Source organism: Vicia villosa, linkage group LG5 (assembly GCF_029867415.1).
Source record: "Vicia villosa cultivar HV-30 ecotype Madison, WI linkage group LG5, Vvil1.0, whole genome shotgun sequence".
Classification (NCBI taxonomy): Eukaryota; Viridiplantae; Streptophyta; class Magnoliopsida; order Fabales; family Fabaceae; genus Vicia; species Vicia villosa.
This window is the reverse complement of record NC_081184.1, coordinates 135577925-135597062: the sequence shown is the minus strand read 5'-3', so window position 1 is coordinate 135597062 and position 19138 is coordinate 135577925. Positions and strand designations below refer to the sequence as shown.

At 31.9% G+C, this 19138-nt stretch overlaps 3 protein-coding genes across 3 annotated transcripts; 2 read left to right on the top strand and 1 right to left on the bottom strand.

The window, feature by feature from the left end:
- The first annotated feature begins 2630 nt into the window (after positions 1 to 2630).
- Positions 2631 to 3394, top strand: LOC131605516 (uncharacterized). The gene is made up of 2 exons (XM_058877863.1): positions 2631 to 3211; positions 3367 to 3394. The coding sequence occupies exons 1-2, from the start codon at positions 2631 to 2633 to the stop codon at positions 3392 to 3394; spliced, it is 609 nt and encodes a 202-aa protein (XP_058733846.1).
- Positions 3395 to 7297: 3903 nt separating this feature from the next.
- Positions 7298 to 8788, top strand: LOC131602625 (protein DMR6-LIKE OXYGENASE 1-like). Its single transcript, XM_058874783.1, has 3 exons — positions 7298 to 7867; positions 7939 to 8266; positions 8370 to 8788. Exons 1-3 carry the CDS (start codon positions 7398 to 7400, stop codon positions 8625 to 8627), a joined length of 1056 nt encoding a protein of 351 aa, XP_058730766.1. The 5' UTR covers positions 7298 to 7397; the 3' UTR covers positions 8628 to 8788.
- Positions 8789 to 17582: 8794 nt separating this feature from the next.
- Positions 17583 to 19138, bottom strand: LOC131602624 (protein DMR6-LIKE OXYGENASE 1-like). The gene is made up of 3 exons (XM_058874782.1): positions 18554 to 19138; positions 18156 to 18483; positions 17583 to 18061 (listed from the first exon to the last, which is right to left on the bottom strand). Exons 1-3 carry the CDS (start codon positions 19021 to 19023, stop codon positions 17780 to 17782), a joined length of 1080 nt encoding a protein of 359 aa, XP_058730765.1. The 5' UTR covers positions 19024 to 19138; the 3' UTR covers positions 17583 to 17779.

Genomic DNA, 19138 nt, shown 5'->3' with positions numbered 1-19138 from the left:
CAAAACTCTCAATTATTGAAGTCCAAGAAATCCGGAAATTTACCTTTCCCCATTATTATAGTCAAGAAGATGGTCCATGCCATTATGCGAATGAAAAACTAAAAGGTGTTTATGTTCATAAAGATTGATCTTGAGAAATATTACAAATTGAATTAGAAGTTTGTCACTCAATGTGGATTGTAAGTTTTTTATATTGTTAATTAATTTAATTTATCATTGTATTATTTTTTTGTCTTTCAAAATTTTGTAGAATAAAGACAAACTTGATAAATTTATTTCTTTCAGAGTTATTCAATAGTGTGATTCTCTTTCTCCTTATGTTTTATTTATATATATGGATCACTTGTCACATATTATTAATAAAGTTGATGCGAGTCAGGTATATGGGAGTAATTCTTGCATGAACACGACCTTAAATTCATATTTTTACGAACAACCAATAAGAAAGAGTACTTTTTAAATTTATTTTAATTTTAATTGGATTTATGGGGTGGTTGAGATTATGAAGGAGAGAGAAAAATCAATATTTATTTTTTAATTAATTAAAATTATGTGGTTGTGTGTAAAACAATTTCTTAGAAATGTGTCTACCTAAAAATTTTCTATCATATGGAACCCCAAGTGCCTTACATTCTCTTTGCAAATGACTATTTTTTAGAGGCTACTATAGAGCAGGCCTATTGCATCAAACACTTTCTAGGTCAATTTTGTCATATCTCAAGACAGGATTAACTCGAAGAAGACTCAAAAAAATTTCTCGACCAATACAAATTCCAAACTATGACACGAGATTCTACAACACACTATTTTTAGAGAAGACCCTAGTCTAACAAAGTGCCTTGGGGTAAATTTACCCATGGTAGAAACTCTAGGAATAAATTTAGACATATTATTGAGTAGGTGCAATGGCACCTGAGTGTCTCGAAGCATCAATGTTTGAACTTAGCTAGAAGAATTACTTATTGTAAATGAGTGTTAAGTTCTATCCCTTATTTTTATATGTAGTAAGTTAAAGTCCCAACAATTATTTGTAATGAGTTCGATTACTTCAAAGGAAATTTATATATTCTGACATTAAGATAATATGCAAGGCTTGTCTAATAAGTTGAGAGGTTTGTTATTGTGTGTCTAAGATCGATAAGGGGGCTTAGGCACAAAAAAAATTCAACTTATGAGTATGAGAGGAAGAAAAATTATTTGGAGAATATTATTAAAAAATTAAATGATTCTTTGTTATGCAAATCTTTAACAAATTAAATGATTCTCTGTTATGCAAATCTATAACTAAATAAAAAAGGATAAATTTTTGGCTTGATCCATGGAAAAATACTTGCATGAACACAAACCTAACAAGTGGCTTTACAAACAACTAATCACAAATTTTTATTAATTGAAAAACAAAAATATTTTTTTGCTCTCTCTTACTCAATCACAACCACCCCATGAATCCAATTAAAAAAGAAGTTAAATTTTAAATAAATTAAAAAAATTTTCTTTCTTATTGGTTATTCCTAACATTAATAATTTATGTTCGTATTCATGCAAATTTTTCTCTGATCAATGGGGTTTAATTGTGAAACCTCTTTTTTAAAATATGGCTAAAGTGGACCCGATTGTGGACACCATCATGACAATGAAGTACATGGTTAATATAGAAGGAAAATGGAAAGTTGACATATATTGTGGCTATTCCTCCTCCTGACTCTAAAGATGGTGTTGACAAATTAGGGTGGGGAAATAATAGCGAGAATGATTTTTCTATGTGTGATGTTTATAATATATCTTAGTCCCAATCTAAATGTTGTAGAAATTGATGTTTAAAAGTGAAATACCACCATCTGACACAAATATTGTCTTGATTTAAGTTACATGAGATATTTAATAAACGTTACATTTTCATCTTTTAAAAGTTATTATGTTAGACAATTTAGTTTTTTCCGCTAACTTTTAACTATAAATATATTAGATGAAATAATATTATTGAGTGTGCACCATCAATTTTATTAATTTTTTAAATATTAATTATTTGATCATTTTAATAAATTTTATACTTTTAGATTTTGATGGTCTATTAATTCTAAGAATATACCATCAACACCTAATTCTTCATCATCTTCATTCATCTTTCAATAAAATTCTAAAATTTTTTTAGAAAAATTTATTTATTTTTTGTTTATTTAGCTTTTATTTTTATTTTTATTTTGTTTCTTTTGTTTTCTCTAAAATAAATAGGTCTTAAATTCTTTTGATATAAATGATTCAAATGACAAAAATAAAAGTTACTACTTTCATGAACCACGTTATATATTGACTAATATCATTCATTTGCATTTAAATGAGTTGAGAAGAAATTAAGAAACATAAAAAATATCTTAGGGAAGTTGTATCAAATAGTAATGAAAAAAAAAACCTATAAATAAAATTACGGTTAACATTCCCTTTCAAATTAGAACACATATTGGCGAGAGGGATGTGTCCGACCATGCTCCAATTTGGTTGAAAGACAATAGAAAGGATTGGGGTCCTAAACCCTTTAAGTTCAATAATATGTGGTTCAAACATGAGGATTTTGATAATTTTGTGAAGGAGGAGTGGGAAAAGATTGATTTCAAAGGAAGGGTGACTATTGCATGGTTGAGAAGTTGAAAATTCTCAAAAACCGGATCTCTTGGTGGAACAAAACGGTCTATGGGTGGATAGACCTAAAAATTGACAAAGATGGAAAAGAGATGCACTCTTTAGATAACGTGTTTGTTCATTTTGCAGGTAACGTTCCGGAAGAAGTGGTCTTGGAAAGAATAAAAGTGGTGGAGGATTTTTGGGATAACATTAACAAAAGAGAAGGTCTTTTGAAATTAAAGTCGAGGCAACTTTGGCTTTCTGAAGGTGATGACAACACCAGCTACTTTCATAACTCTCTAAAAGAAAGAAGAAGAAGGAATTCTATTTGCTCCATTGAGACATCGGCGGGAAGAATGGAAGGGGTCGATGAAATCAAAGAGTTCACTTTCAAGCATTTTGAAAACTTCTTTAAAGAAGAAGTCCACTTTAGGCCGGAGCCTACCGGGATAAAAATGAACTCTCTATCATTTGAAGAATCATTGGATCTTGAGAAACCTTTCTTCGAAGGTGAAGTGAAGGAAGCCATTTGGTCGTGTGATGGTAACAAAAGCCCGGGGCCGGCCGGATTCTCATTGGAGTTTTACAAAAGGTATTGGCTCCTCGTTAAAGAAGATTTGATGAAGTGTTGCAATGACTTCTATCACAAAGGTACTCTTGTAAAATCCATTACTTCTTCTTTTCTCGCTCTTATCCCTAAAAAGAAGAATCCGCAAGACTTGTTCGAATATCGTCCCATTTGTTTAGTGGAGAGTATTTACAAGATTATTGCTAAGATGTTAGCGGTAAGAATGAGAGGTGTGGTGGGTAAGTTGGTCTCTTCCAATCAAACTGCTTTTGTTCCGGATAGAAGCATGATGGATGGGGTCTTAATGGTTAATGAGATTCTTGATTGGGCTAAAAGGAAGAAGAAGGGGTGCTTATTACTCAAAGTAGATTTCGAAAAGGCGTATGACTCGATTTCTTGGAAATATCTTAGGTGGATTTTGGTGAAAATGGGATTTGGCAAAAGATGGATGAAATGGATGGAGTCTTGCATTTTTACTAGTTACATGTCCGTGTTGGTTAACGGTAGCGCAACAAAAGACTTCAAAGTTCAAAGAGGATTACGCCAAGGTGATCCCATATCTTCTTTTTTATTCGTTCTTGCTATGGAAGGATTAACCGCTTTAACTAAGAAATCGGTGGAGGTGGGAGACTTTTAACCGTTCAAGTATGGAGAAAATGACTTTGTGGATATTCTTCAATTTGCGGATGATACCATCATTCTAGGGTAACCCACTTATGATAATCTTTGGAGCTTGAAAGTATTGTTGAGAGGTTTTGAGTTTGTCTCCGGATTGAAAATCAATTTCTATAAAAGCAACCTCTTTGGAACTCACATAGGAGATTGGTTTTTCAAATCGGACACAACTTTCCTCGCTTGCAAAAACGGATCCTTTCCGTTTAAATTCCTTGGTATTTGGGTGGGTGAGTGAGCTAATAAGAAAAGGGCCTGGAAGGAAGTGGTTGACAACATAAAATCAAGACTATCAAAGTGGAAGGGTAGAAACATATCCATTGGTGGAAGGGTGACTCTTATTGGATCTGTTCTTAATGCTATCCCTATTTTTACTTTATCTTTCTATAAAGCTACGAGTAAAATTATTCATGAAATAAGAGGTATTCTTAGCAACTTTTTGTGGTGTGAGAATGTGAAAACAAGATGCATTCATTGGGTAAAGTGGGAGAATGTTTGCAAGGCAAAAGGGAAAGGAGGGTTAGGTATAAGAGATATGGGAGAAATGAACAAATCTCTTCTTCTTAAATGGAATTGGAGAATCTTGAAGGAAGACAAGGCTATGTGGAGTAGATTTTTACTTTTGAGATACCATAACCCGAAACTTAAAATGTTAGCTTCTTGCAAGGACTCTTTAAACCGGGATAACTCTAGATGGTGGAGAGACATAATTCTTAACGATTTCAAAGAGGATGAATCGGATGATGGCTTTACCGATTGGGTAAAATCTGAGTTCAAGATAGGTAACAACATTCCTTTTTGGCATAGTTGTTGGTTGGGTGATCAAACTCTTCGAGCTACCTTTTCGTATTTGTTTGATCGGACAACCAATAAATTATGTGCGGTGGGTGATCTTATCAATTGGAACAACGATGCCATTTCTTTGAACTTGGAAGCTATTTTTGGTATTGATCTTTTGATTCCCCCGGTCCCGAACAATTCTACTTTTAACATTCTTGGAACGGGCTCGGTTCTTAAAAATGAATTGAGGGATTTAAAGGAGCTTCTAGAAGGAGTTGTGTCGGACAATTCGGCAACGGATGAATTCTAATGGAAACTAACCTCTACCGGATCTTTCTCGGTGTCTAGTGTATCGCATTTGGTGTCTAATGCAAAGAATCTAGCTTGGCCAATTCCCACCATCAAGTTGTTGGATGTTATTTGGAAGACAATCATCCCGACAAAAATCAAGATCTTTTCTTGGAGATTTTTCATCAATAGACTACCGCTAAAAGTAAACCTAGCAAATAGAGGTGTGTCTAATTTTTCTTCCATTGATTGTTCTTTTTGCTCTAACCATCCGGAATCTTTGGAGCACTTTTTCTATCAATGCCACGTTTCAAACGCGGTATGGAATATAATTTTTATTTGGTTGGGTGATGAAGTTGATCTTTCTTTTGAAGAGTTCAAGAGCTTTGGGTGTATCCAAGACAAGGTGAAAAATACCAATATTAAAGCTAATTTAAATACAATTTGATTGGCTACAATATGGTGCATTTGGACTATGAGAAACACCATCATCTTTGATAACACCCTTTTTAGCTTTGATGAGGTGATATCTAATATTTTGTATTATTCTTGGAGATGGGTTTGTAATAGGGAATCATCGAGTAAGATTAATTTTTATGATTGGTATAAATTACTATTACTTTGTACCAACACTTTTTAGTGTGCTATTGTTGTAAGGGTTGCACCCCTAGTACGATATCTTATAATCATTGCTTATTAAAAAAAAGTATTTGTTTTGTAATTATGTAACATATAAGAGATCCAAGTGGAGATTGTAGCTACACATTAGTATTAGTATTGTTGTTCATGAGTTCAGTAAGAAAACTAAACCTAAACTAAATTAAACTGTTTTAATTTTTTTTTAATCAAACTGAGCTAAAAATTTTGATTTGGTATAACAATAATGAATTTCGAACCATACAAAATTATTAGAAGATAAAATTTTTCAAACTAAACCATTTGTTAAAGAACCAAACGATTATATTTAGTTTTAAATTGTTTTTAATAAAAAATTTATTAATTTTTTTCCAAATTTTTTATTTAAAAAAAACGACTTTTGTTAATTTTCCAAAAAAATCAACTTTTTTTATTTCCGCAAAAACTTGATTCTTTTTTGGAAAAATCGATTTATTTATTTTAAAAAAAAACCCGACTTTTCTAATTTGGGGAAAAAAATTGACTTTTCAAATTTAAGAAAAAAACATTTTTTTCGAAAAAAATTGACTATATTTTTGAAAAAAAAGCAACTTTTTTTTCGAAAAAAATCGAATTTTTGCAGGCAAAAATTGATTTATATATGTTTTTAATTATTTTAGAATTTTGTTGAAGATGAACAAATATGATGAAGAAGAAAGGAAAAGAAGACGGAAATATGTAAAAAAAATTAAATATTCATGGTGTATTGTTAAAATTAATAAACTATTAAAATTTAAAGGTATTAAATTTCTTAAAATAATTCAATAATTAATATTAATAAAATAAAATTTTAAATTAAGTTAAACGATCATAAGATGGATTAAGCATTAAAAAATATTTCGTTTAGTCTTTAACATTTGTTTACCACTTTTAAATTAATTGAAGAAACAATGTATCTAGACACGTACAATTTAAATATATTATTTTTTTAATAAATATTTTTTATTTTATTAAATAGTACTAGAGAGAGAATTTAACACAGAGAATCAAATTAATTAACATAATAGTTTTTTAGGATTTTAAAATATAATTTTTATTAAATTAACCGATAAAAAAGTTGAATTAAACTAAAAGAAAAATATAAGTGATACGGAAAGCTACTCCCTCCATTTTATAAAAAATATCCTATTTAAGAAATGGGCTGTTCTTAAAAAATTGATTAAATGTATTGGTTGTAATAATAAAATTAATATAATTTATTAGAATATCCTTATTAATTATACTCCCTCTGTCTAAAATTATAAGGTGCCTTCGAGAAAAAATTTATCCTAAATTATAAGTCACTACATCATTCTAATTTAACATTAATATAATTTTTTTCAATATATCCTCTATCATTTATTACTCTTCTTTATTTATATTTTTTTAATTTCACTATTTAATATAATTATTAAAAGATATGTTTATAAAATTATATATTATTTCTATTTTTTTATTAAATAATCATTATATTTTTTAATTCGTGTGAAGTGTTAAACTGGTGTACATAGCCTATAATACACTAAGATACATCAGTTCTTAATCTATTCTTCTTCCTATCACAATTATAAACTGATGTATAATTGTATATAACCCAAAATATATATAAGACACATCCTTAAACTGGTCCAGATTCAATGTATATATATTGAACTAATAACGACAAAGTGCTTATACTTTTCTTACCATTTTTCCTCTAAAAAGTAAAATACTCCACGTCTTTTACATATCCAATTTTGAAACATCCTTTTAAATAAGAGAACACAAGAAACCATTTTCAACATTGATTTTTACAAACTCTAGCAACAGAACAAACATGGGAGATATAGATCCAGCTTTTGTCCAAGAGCAACAACACAGACCAAAACTCTCCATCATTGAAGCCCAAGGAATTCCCGAAATTGACCTCTCCCCATTATTCCACCACGACGTTCCAAATCCAACTGCCATTGATGCCTTAGTGAAGGAGATTGGAAGTGCATGTAAGGAGTGGGGATTCTTTCAAGTCACAAACCATGGCGTCCCTCTCAGTCTTAGACAGAAACTTGAGGAAGCTTCTAGATTGTTCTTCGCTCAGAGTTTGGAGGAGAAGAAGAAGGTTGCAAGAGACGCGATCAATCCAACTGGTTATTATGACACAGAACACACCAAAAATGTTAGAGACTGGAAAGAAGTCTTTGATTTTACTTCACATGACCCTACTTTGATTCCTCTAAATTCTGATGAAAATGATGATCGAGTTACTCAATGGACCAATCATTCCCCTCAATATCCTCCACAATTCAGGTAGCTATAATTTTATTGAATTTGTGTATTTGAATTAGATTCAATCTAAAGTTTGATGTGAACATGAGCAGGGCTATAATTGAAGAGTATATCAAAGAGGTGGAAAAGTTGGCCTACAAGTTGCTTGAGTTAATAGCTCTTAGCTTAGGAGTTGAAGCAAACAGGTTTGAAGAATTCTTCAAAGATCAAACAAGCTTTATTAGATTCAACCACTATCCTCCATGCCCCTCCCCTCACCTAGCTCTTGGTGTTGGAAGACACAAAGATGCCGGTGCCTTAACTATTCTTGCTCAAGATGAAGTTGGAGGACTTGAAGTGAAGAGAAAATCAGATCAAGAATGGGTTCTTGTGAAACCTACTCCTGATGCTTACATTATCAATGTTGGTGATATCATTCAGGTACTTTTTCCTTATTATACTTACCCAGATTTGAAACATTTAGGACGAGGTTTTAGAGTTGATTTGATTTTCTAATCAATATTCAAACACACACTTTGTGCAGGTTTGGAGCAATGATGCATATGAGAGTGTGGAGCATAGAGTAATGGTTAACTCTGCCAGAGAAAGGTTTTCAATTCCCTTCTTCTTCTTCCCTGCACATTACACTCAAGTCAAGCCTTTGGAGGAGCTGACAAATGAGGAAAACCCTCCAAAGTATAGACCTTACAACTGGGGCAAGTTTCTTGTGAACAGAAAGGGTAGCAATTTTGCGAAAAAAAAAGTGGAGAACATCCAAATTTATCATTATAAGATAGCTTAAAGATAACTTAGCTTGTGCATATAAATAAGTTGAATAACATGTTGCAGCAAATTGATCTAGTACTGTGTATGAGTGTTGCTGAATAACATCTATCATGCATGTTCCCTTTCAAAAATAAATAAAAATTCTGTTTATTTTCAATTCAAAATATGAAATTACAATGACCTTTAGTTTTACTGTTATATTAGATTATTATTGTGAATTATGTAATTCTTTACTACTAGAATAAAATAGTTAGCACTCTTGGAAGTAATGTACAATTTCCACCTTACTCTGTTCAAGTTGTTGATGTGAGGCAAATCGGGATCGTTATTTATGCATGGTAAAATAAAAAACGATTAGGTGAAAAATTAAGCCATTTGCAGCTGTCAAGATTCTTTTATCAATTGAATTTTTGTTTGGGATCTGAGTCTGATACCAATAAACTGTACATTATTTGTAAGCATTTGGGTTCCTTTATCTGTCAAATTTCAATCGCTTTCAAAGAGTTGTATCACACTATCAAAGTTGGGTTAAAGACTGGAACATGGAAACACATAAATATGTGAGAGCAACATTTTCCATCAACCTAACTTTTGAGATAAGATCATAGCACATTTAATAGACATCATATTCACCTTTTGCTTGTTGCACAAAAGAAACATCCATTTTGACCGATCACGCATTTAAATATTGTTAGATTAATTGATTAGTTATGAATTTATATAATTAATTATTAATAAATTATATGATTTAAACTATTATTAAGGACTAATTAACTGATAAAATGTTTGAATGAGTTTTGTGTGAATGAGTTGTGATTGATTTAGGAAATTTCTTTCCCTACCTCCCTCTTTTCTAGATCACCTCCGGTGAAAAACTCAAAATACCCTCACTTCGGAAATGCAATTCCGAAACGTGTTTTTTTTTTCAAAATTTGTCTTATTTCGGAAATGCACTTCCGAAAACATGAAAAAAAGGTGTTTTCGGAGATGCATTTCCAAAAACACCCCTTTTTTGGGTATTTCGGAGATGCATTTCCGAAAACACATTTTTTTTGGGAGGGGTGTCTTCGGAGATGCATATCCTAAATATTCCAAGACCAAATTGGTCTTGGAATGTTTCGGATATACACTTCCCAAAGAATTCAATAATTATTAAAAAATTAAAATCAAGGTGAATCAATACAATTAATAGGTATAAAATCAAGGTGAATCAATAAAATGAAGGTTAATCAATAAAATCAAGGTGAATCAAAATTTCCTAAACAATTTTAAAGTTAAAATTAATTTTTAACTTATATAAATATATAATAATTAATATATAAATATATAAATATATAATAATTAATATATAAATATATAAATATATAATAATTATTATAAATTAAAACACTCATTTTTTAATTTTTATAATTATTATATAAATAGATAAATATATTTATAATTAATATATAATAATTATTATATAAATATATAAATTTATAATAATTTTTATAAATATATAATAATTATTATAATTATTATATAAATATATAAATTAAAACACTCATTTTTTTTATAAATATATAACAATTATTATAAATATATAAATAAAAAATTATAACCTATTTTATAAGTGAAATTATTTTAATTTTTTTAATTAAAATTATTTTAAATTTTAAAATATGAATTAGGATAGAAATATATAATAGCTATTATTCATAACTCATAAATTATATCAAAATATATAATTATTATTATTCATTACTCATAAATTATATCAAATTTATGATATGTGAATTAATTAATATCTTAAAAATTAATTTTTGGGACTTTTTTAGATTTTTTTTTTGTTGTTTCGGAGATGCATCTCCGAATTAGTCAAAATCCCAATTTTTGGGATTTTTTCGGAAATGCACTTCAGAAGTCTGGAAAAATTTAGAGAAAAAAAAAATTTCGGAAATGCATTTCCGAAGCAGGGTAAAATGGGGTTTTCGCTGGGGGTGACCACCATAGGGAGGTGAGTAAAGAAAAAATCTTGATTTAACCATTCACTTAAAGTCAATGATAAGTCCATGCTTTCAATTGTTTATTTATGTTGGTAACCAACGCGTTAGAGTCGAGATAACATAGAGAAAGAAGTTATTGGCAAATGATCATTGGACGAGCCTTGGTTGTTGATTGCGACTTAGTATGTTTATAGATTCGTGACTGCAAGTGCACAGTCCTATCGCGTAGCTTTAAAGATTATCGAATCCAAAGGACCAAAAATCAAACGTATTGTTATCTAATGTTAAGGTGTAAATAAAAAAAGAAAGTTGAAGTATTTAATGCAAACAAAATTTATTCTACACCCGAACAATTATACCTCCACCCCTGCAATTTACCTGAATTGACCATTATGCCCTTGTATGAATAGTTAAAATTGGAAAAATTTTAGCTTTTCCTTATTTCTCTTTTCAATTTTCATATGATTTGGTCCACAAGTGAGAGTTAAGAGAATTTCACCAAACAAAACGTACTGGAACACATACAAGAAAGTTATCTGGTCTACTGAATTTTTCAAAATACATCTTAGTAAGTGATCAAGTCCTTATTTTTATTGTTGGTTTTCACCGGATTACTTAATATTGAGTAATCCGGTAGCTATTCATTTTTTAAATACAAGATTACTTTATGTTGAATGATATGATAGTCATCAATCCTTCACTAGATAACTTAAGTCAGTGATATGGTATTTTCATTTTGTCTTCACCGGATCATGTAAGAGTGACTTGGTATTGTTTTTTAATTTGTTTCTTTTTATGTTTTAATCATAAATTTTTAATAAAGTTTCTTAGACAAGGACGCGGGTAGGATCATTCCGCATGGACGTTCAGGACAAGAAAATTTCTAAGCTTAGCTGAAGATGGATGCACGTCAAGAAGAGCAAGGTGCACCTGAGGAGCAACAATATCATTTTACAAGAGGGTCGTACGACAAGTCTCTTTTTATATTATACAAGCATCATGTTGCTCGTCTATTATGACATGAAGATGTAAGTAATCCTTTTTCTTTTGTATGAATACTATTTAAATTTAATTATTATTTATCATTTATAATGTACACTTTAAATTATTTTCTAGAGCGAGGTATGAAGAAAGAATTAAAGGTTTCAACACATGAAAAGATATTATTGGATTAAGTCATATTATATCTTCTACATGTGATACATGGTTGGTTGGATGACTCTGTTTTATCTTCACATCAGAGATACATTTTTTAGGTTGGTTGATTCTAACCTTATCACATTATTCTTAGAGAGGTGACATCGTTATTTCATATTCCATTTGATAAAATGAGATATATGTTGCATGCTTACTTCACCTTTCGATTAGAGGTGATTTCTACAATCATCTAGTTGATATCGATGAAAAGGGAGTTGCTCTTGCTATGGATTTAATGGGAGCCACCATAGAGGAGTATGCACAAGATACCCATATTTGTATAAGTGCATATTACAAGCTAGAGTGACTACATATTTTTTATGATATGAATCGAGGTCTTAGTCAATTCGATTATGCTCCCAAAGCTTATATGTTATTGCTGGTCAAATGAAATATATTTACAGACTAGAGTTTTACTCTTCTAGAAGCAAAATATCCACCTCTAATTGGGACTTGTCAACCTATATAATGGTAGACACCGTTGGTGTAACACCCGAAGCCGACGAGGACGGGGAGTGGTCGCCGGTGCACAAAGCATGACAATGAGCGACTCTAGGAAGCTTCTTGGAAAAAACCAAATTCACATTGAAATAAGAGTGATCCTGAGACTGTGTAGGTATGTGATTGCATGGTTAAAGGAAGGCTTATAAGGATTGATTGAGACTACATATACCAAAAAGATGCATCTTCTTTTTGATAGCCGAACGAATAAGAACTCCATAGTTAAGCGTGTTTGACTTGGACTAGTATTTGGATGAATGACCTTCTGTGAAGTTTTTCGAAAAAGGGTGTGAGTGAGGACAAAGCATGCTGAAAAGACATGTGTTGGTAAATGAGGTCAGTAGATATACTGAGAGCAGTTTGAGGTCTTACAAATGGTATCAGAATAGGTCGGTCTATGCGCCCTTATGTGTTATGAGTTTATTATGCCACTGAGTGTGACATGTGTGTTAACACTGTTAGGACAATATCCTCTTAAATGCAATTTTCTTTACTGTTTACAACTAGTTTTATGTCTGGTTATGCGAGAAGAAATGGCTGCTAGAAGAGATTATTGTGCGATAACTACTTCCCTTGAGGCAAAGGCTAATGTTATGGCTCAAACTACCAAGGATTTTCAGGATGCTCAGAATGCGAGAGCTAATGAATTCTATGGGCTAGAATATTTCAGAAAAATATCCCCATACATTCAAAAGAAGATGTGATCCTTAAGGTGTACAAACTTGGATTTAAGAAATTGAGAAAATTTTCAGGGTAATGGCATGCACTGACACACAAAAGGTATTGTTTGGGCCTCATATGTATCGAAAAAAGATGAGTAATGGTGGGATAATACTCTCCAAATATTGAAGGCCGATGGTACTGCTCTTCCTAGAATTGATGATCTCATGGATTAGTTTGTGGGAGCTTGCGTGTTTAGTAAGATAAATATGAGATCAGGTCACCGACCTTCATTTTCGGGAAGTAAAGTGTGGGGAGAACCATTCACATAAATTAATCCATGATTCGATGCTCCTATCAAGCAAACCATTACACCATAATCTAATAGGTCTGACCAGGATTAAGGCAAGCAAATTTCATTTCGACACTTTTTTCAACACTGAAGTATTTTAGTCGATCATTAACGAGCTGCACATGCTCGTTTGGATCCCCGTATCCATCATACTCACCTAGCTTAGGCGACTTATACATTGATTCTATTATTTTACTTTCGAAAATCCTGGTGCATAATGCATGCTTATGTTGGATCTTCACCAACTGGTTTTTTGATCGATCTAGGGGATGAGCATGGCTGCCTCGATCTCCCTTGGGGCTTTAAGGAAGACTTTAATGTTTCCTGCCCCTATGAAAATTTCTTGATTTAGGAGCTTCGTCTTTCTTCGTCACAACCGTCTTATGGACGACGATATGAGTTCCCCTTGATACAGCCTCCTAAGTAGTGTTTTCTCATAGAGGAACATTGTGGAGGCTTTTTTAACCCATAACAACCTTTCCTCTATTGCTTGTGAATACTGCAGTAGAATGGTGTTAGACATGATATTCAACATATCATTAGCGCCTCGCAGTCCAAGGTTTGCTCGCAGTAATTAGAAACCAAGAAAGACTTTAGGTTGTGCAACAAAAGGTAGAGCTTGAAGTCCAATAATAAGTAATTAGACAAATCTAGCTACTTGAGGGGTCTGGACTAGATCTAGATGCAAAGGAACATCCATTTCTGGATTCACAACGGTTTGCTAATGAAATGGAGGTATAGGTGGTTGATTGGTCGTTGCTTGAGCAGGGGAAGTGGCGACAACTTTTCAAGAAGCAGCGAAATGAGTAACATTTGATCTAACCATCACTTAGAATCGTAGGAGTTAGAGATCTAGAAATTAAAGGAATCTGAGTTGAAATGATGCTTGTTTGGATCGAACACGATGAACTCGTGTTTGATTCTGAATGCTCTTGATTATGTGATATGAGAAGGTTACAAACGGAAAAATCAGAGAGCGAACATGAAATCATGGAAAATTCAGGAATCAAAAATAGTTTTCTACAAACAGTATCATTATTCTATTCTAGAACCCGAAATGGAGTTAGAATTGGAAGTGACAATGGATTTAACTTCTGGTGCCATGGAGAGGAGAATGACCTACAAGGTTAGCACTCCAACGCTCAATTCAGTATGTAGGGAAGAAGAATGAACTGAAATTTTGTTTGAAATCCGTTACCTAAATTTGGCGCCTTCTATATAAATAAGAAGAGGAAATAACAAACTTGCTACTTGCTAGGACTAAATTGCAGAGATCCATTGGATGTGAATGCAGTTGAGATCCTTTGTGATCATCAGGAAGAGAATCCTCGTGTTCTGAGAAGATTCTAGAGTGATAGATTTTCCCTCGGAGTCATCAGTCAGGGTCGGTATGAATGGTTCAGAACAATTTCAAAAAAATGTTTTAGTTTAAAAGAAATTTATGTTAGTGTATTGATAAACAAAAAAAATAGAGAGGAAAGAGGTAGAGAAGAAGGATAACTAAAAAGAAGAAAATAAAGAGATATGGATTGAGAAATTTCACCAGGATTTATACAACTTAAACCTAACCCCTTGACATACTTATGTCCCCAAGAATTTCTTATTAAGAGTTTCACTAATAAAATATACTGATCTTTTAAGTATATTCCCACGAACCTTATTATAACATACCAGAGATTTCGCACATGCTAATCCCCAAGCCAAATGGAGCTTTTGATGGCTGAGCTCATGAACTAAACAAGAGAATCACAATCTTGATGAATAACACTTAAGCAAAAACACCATTATAACCAACTCTCACAAGTATTTTTCACTCACAAGACACTAATAACTTTAGTGAAATAATATAAAAATAGAAGAAATTGAAAAAAAAAAAAAGAGATTCAAAATGAATTCTAGTGTATTTTTGAATGAGGCGAAGCCCTCTGTCAATAAAAGAAATTGTAGCTAAAAAAGGAAAATGATCCATAGGATTTTTAATGTGTCTAATCGATTATGATTTATGGTAAATCAATTAAATAGGTCAAATATGAATGATTTTCAAATTCATCGTTACTAATCAATTAGAAGCTAACTTAAACGATTATGAGGCGCTACAAAAGAGTTTATCAATTAACCCAGTATTTTAATAAATTATATAGTGTAAAAACACTCCTAAAGGTGAAATCAAGCTAGTAACCAACTAGGTAGGCGCGTAAAATATTTTTCAGGTGATTTTACAAAATGAGAGAAGCATTAAAAACATTTTAGTTTGTGTGTCAGATTTTCTTAGTATCTTAGGAGATACTCTTATACTTTTATGATACATTGATCACTCTGACACAAGACTATGAGAACTTTCACGCTTTCAACCTTGAAGCTTTAATATACATTGCTTGATTCATTATTGATTTGGCATTTTATCTTAGACTTGAGTTTTTCTATCTCATAAGGCTTGATAAAGCTTATTTGGTAGACACTATCATGAGAGATTGCTTCACTAGAGATCCTTAAGGACTCCACCGAATGCCGATTGACAAAAGAGAGAGATTATTGTGAAGCACATGGACAATCCTACAATCAAAATTAGTCACAGTGGAAAATTGTGTTTTTATAAGTATCACCCCACAAATTACTTATATCTACACAATTGTGTCGGTTTGGTTTTGTATTTTTAGTCACAGTTCTATATAATATTTTTTTTACTTATCATATTATAGATCTCAATCTTATTGCATTCTTGAAACCCAAATTCTGTACACAAAATTCATTAATCTATGTTAATTTTTTTCTTTTCTATTTATTAACTTATTCCTCTATGGTTTTATGTTTGCTTTATTTGGATTTTACATATTCTTGTGTTCTTTTCATTTTCTTCTAAAAACACAATTTTCCACTGTGACTTTAATTTTGATCGTAGGATTGTCCATGTGCAAAGCTTGCAAAATTGGAACATGGATGGATTCAACAACCAAATAATTGTCATTGAATGTAGATGTTGAGGATGACTACAAAAACATCTTCATTATTTTTAAATGATAATAGTAATATCAAATTCTACTTCTAATTTGTAAGATTTAATATTTTTGTATGTAAATATAATTATCTATTGATCTGTATTAATGACTTCAATTGTATGTAGTTACTGAGGAAAATGTTGGTGTGGGACTAAAAAAAACCACAACTTAAAAATATTAATTTATCACTTCTCAAATATGCAGGTTCATGATGAAATAAATTATAGTTGGTCTAGTGGTGATTGGCGCTGGACTTGGTAGGGAGAACCACGGTTCGATCCCCCGCAACTGCGATCGGGAGGGGGATGGAACCACTTGATGCCAGAACTCGCCCCCGAACCGGACTAAACCGGTGGTATAAAGCCAAAAAAAAAAAAAAAATTATTCATTTTATGGATATAGTCATATTGATTTCTCTTACCTTCCCTATTAAGGGTATTTGAACTATTGATGAAAATAGTATTATTTAAAAACTCTAATTGTATCCCATAGTTTTTTTATAAATCTTTTAAACTTAGTTATACAAATCATATCTTATTTTATATTTAAACCTGCGCATCGGGCATATATCTAGTTCTTTCTTTATTTTTGTTGATGTACAACTTTAAATTGAGTCCAATTTCTACATTGCAATCATTAATTCAATTCTGATATTATATTGAACTTACTTGAATCTAATACTTAAAAACTAGCTCAAAATGTGAAGTTAACTTTACTATCCATTTTGACTCGAATTACCAAAAACCTAAATAATGTAGGACTTAAAAGAAACTCCAATAACACAAATTCAACTTTACTATCCATTTTGACTCGAATCATCATATTGCAGTCCTTAATCTAGCTCAGCTCTCATATAAGATATTTTTGAGTGATGCCTATAGATATTAAACTAGAAAAATGTATAAAGTCTCTGAAGTATTGAAAGATTAAATTTTGTTGGAAAATAGCAATGAATTTGTTTGCGTATTCCGCATACAAATGAATCCAAATGCCTGCAAATAGTATGCATAGTTTATTGGTATCAAACTCAACATCCCTAACAATAATTCCGTCAATAAAATACTCTGCTTTATTTTTCAGCTAATCGCATTTTATTTTACTATGCATAAATATCGATCACCATTTGCCTCACATTAACGACACGAACAGAGTGAGGTGGAAATTATTTGTTACTTCCAAGATAAAGCACCGAGTAAGTAAACTAAAAAAATGCTGACAGAGAATGCTAACTATTTTATTAAAGTAGTAAAGAATATATAGTAATTGACAATAGTCTAATATAACAGTAAAACTAAGGGCCATTGTAATTTCATATTTTGAAAGGGAACATGCATCATAGATGTTATTCAGCAATACTTATACACAGTAACAGTAGTTTTAAACAGAAAATGAAGTTATAGCCACCCATAAGTATATCATTGTCTTGGATCAATATGCTGCAACATATTATTCAATTTATTTATAAGCACAATCTAAGTTATACTTCTATAGTACTATCTTTTTGACCAATCTTAAAGTGATGAATTTGGATGTTCTCCACTTTTTTCTTGGCAAAATTGCTACTCTTTCTGTTCACAAGAAACTTGCCCAAGTTGTAAGGTCTATACTTTGGAGGGCTTTCCTCATTTGTCAGCTCCTCCAAAGGCTTCACTTCAGTGTAATGTGCAGGGTAGAAAAACAAGGGAATTGAAAACCTTTCTTTCTCAGAGTTAACCGTTACTCGGTGTTCCACACTCTCATATACATCATTGCTCCACACCTACACAGACATAACCAATTAACAACTACTTTCATCAAACCAATTTATTATCTACTAAAACGACGTCGAATGTTTCAAATGTCTGTGTCAGTACCTGAATGATATCACCAAGATTGATAATGTAAGCATCAGGAATAGGTTTGACAAGAACCCATTCTTGATCTGATTTTCGCTTCACTTCAAGTCCTCCAACTTCATCTTGAGCAAGAATAGTTAAGGCACCAGGATCTTTGTGCCGTCCAACGCCAAGAGCAAGGTCAGGGTAGGGGCATGGAGGATAATGGTTGAGTCTAATAGTGCTAGTTTGATCTTTGAAGAACTCTTGAAACCTCTTTGCTTCAAGTCCTAAGCTAAGAGCTATTAGCTCGAGCAATTTGAAAGCCAATTTTTCCACCTCTTTAATATACTCTTCAATTATAGCCCTGCTCATTTTCACATCAATTTTAAAATTGAATCTAATTCAAATACACAAATTCGATGAAATATAGCTACCTGAATTGTGGAGGATGTTGAGGGGAATGATTGGTCACTTGAGTAACTCGATCATCATTTTCATCAGAATTGAGAGGAATCAAAGTAGGGTCTTGGGAAACAAAATCAAAGACTTCTTTCCAGTCTCTAACATTTTTGGTGTGTTCAGTATCATAATAACCAGTTGGATTGATCGCGTCTCTTGCAACCTTTCTTTTCTCTTCCAAACTCTGAGAAAAGAACAATCTAGAAGCTTCCTCCAGTTTCTGCCTAAGACTGAGAGGGACACCATGGTTTATGACTTGAAAGAATCCCCACTCCTTACATGCACTTCCAATCTCCTTCACTAAGGCATCAATAGCAGATGGATTTGGAGCTTGGTGGTGGAATAATGGGGAGAGGTCAATTTCGGGAATTCCTTGGGCTTCAATGATGGAGAGTTTGGGTCTGTGTTCTTGCTCTTGGACAAAAGCTGGATCTATATCTCCCATGTTTGTTGTGTTGTTAGAGTTTGTAAAAATCAATGATGAAAATGGTTGGTTGTGTTCTCTTATTTAAAAGGTTGATTCAAAATATGATAAGTAAAAGACGTGGAGTGTTTTAGTT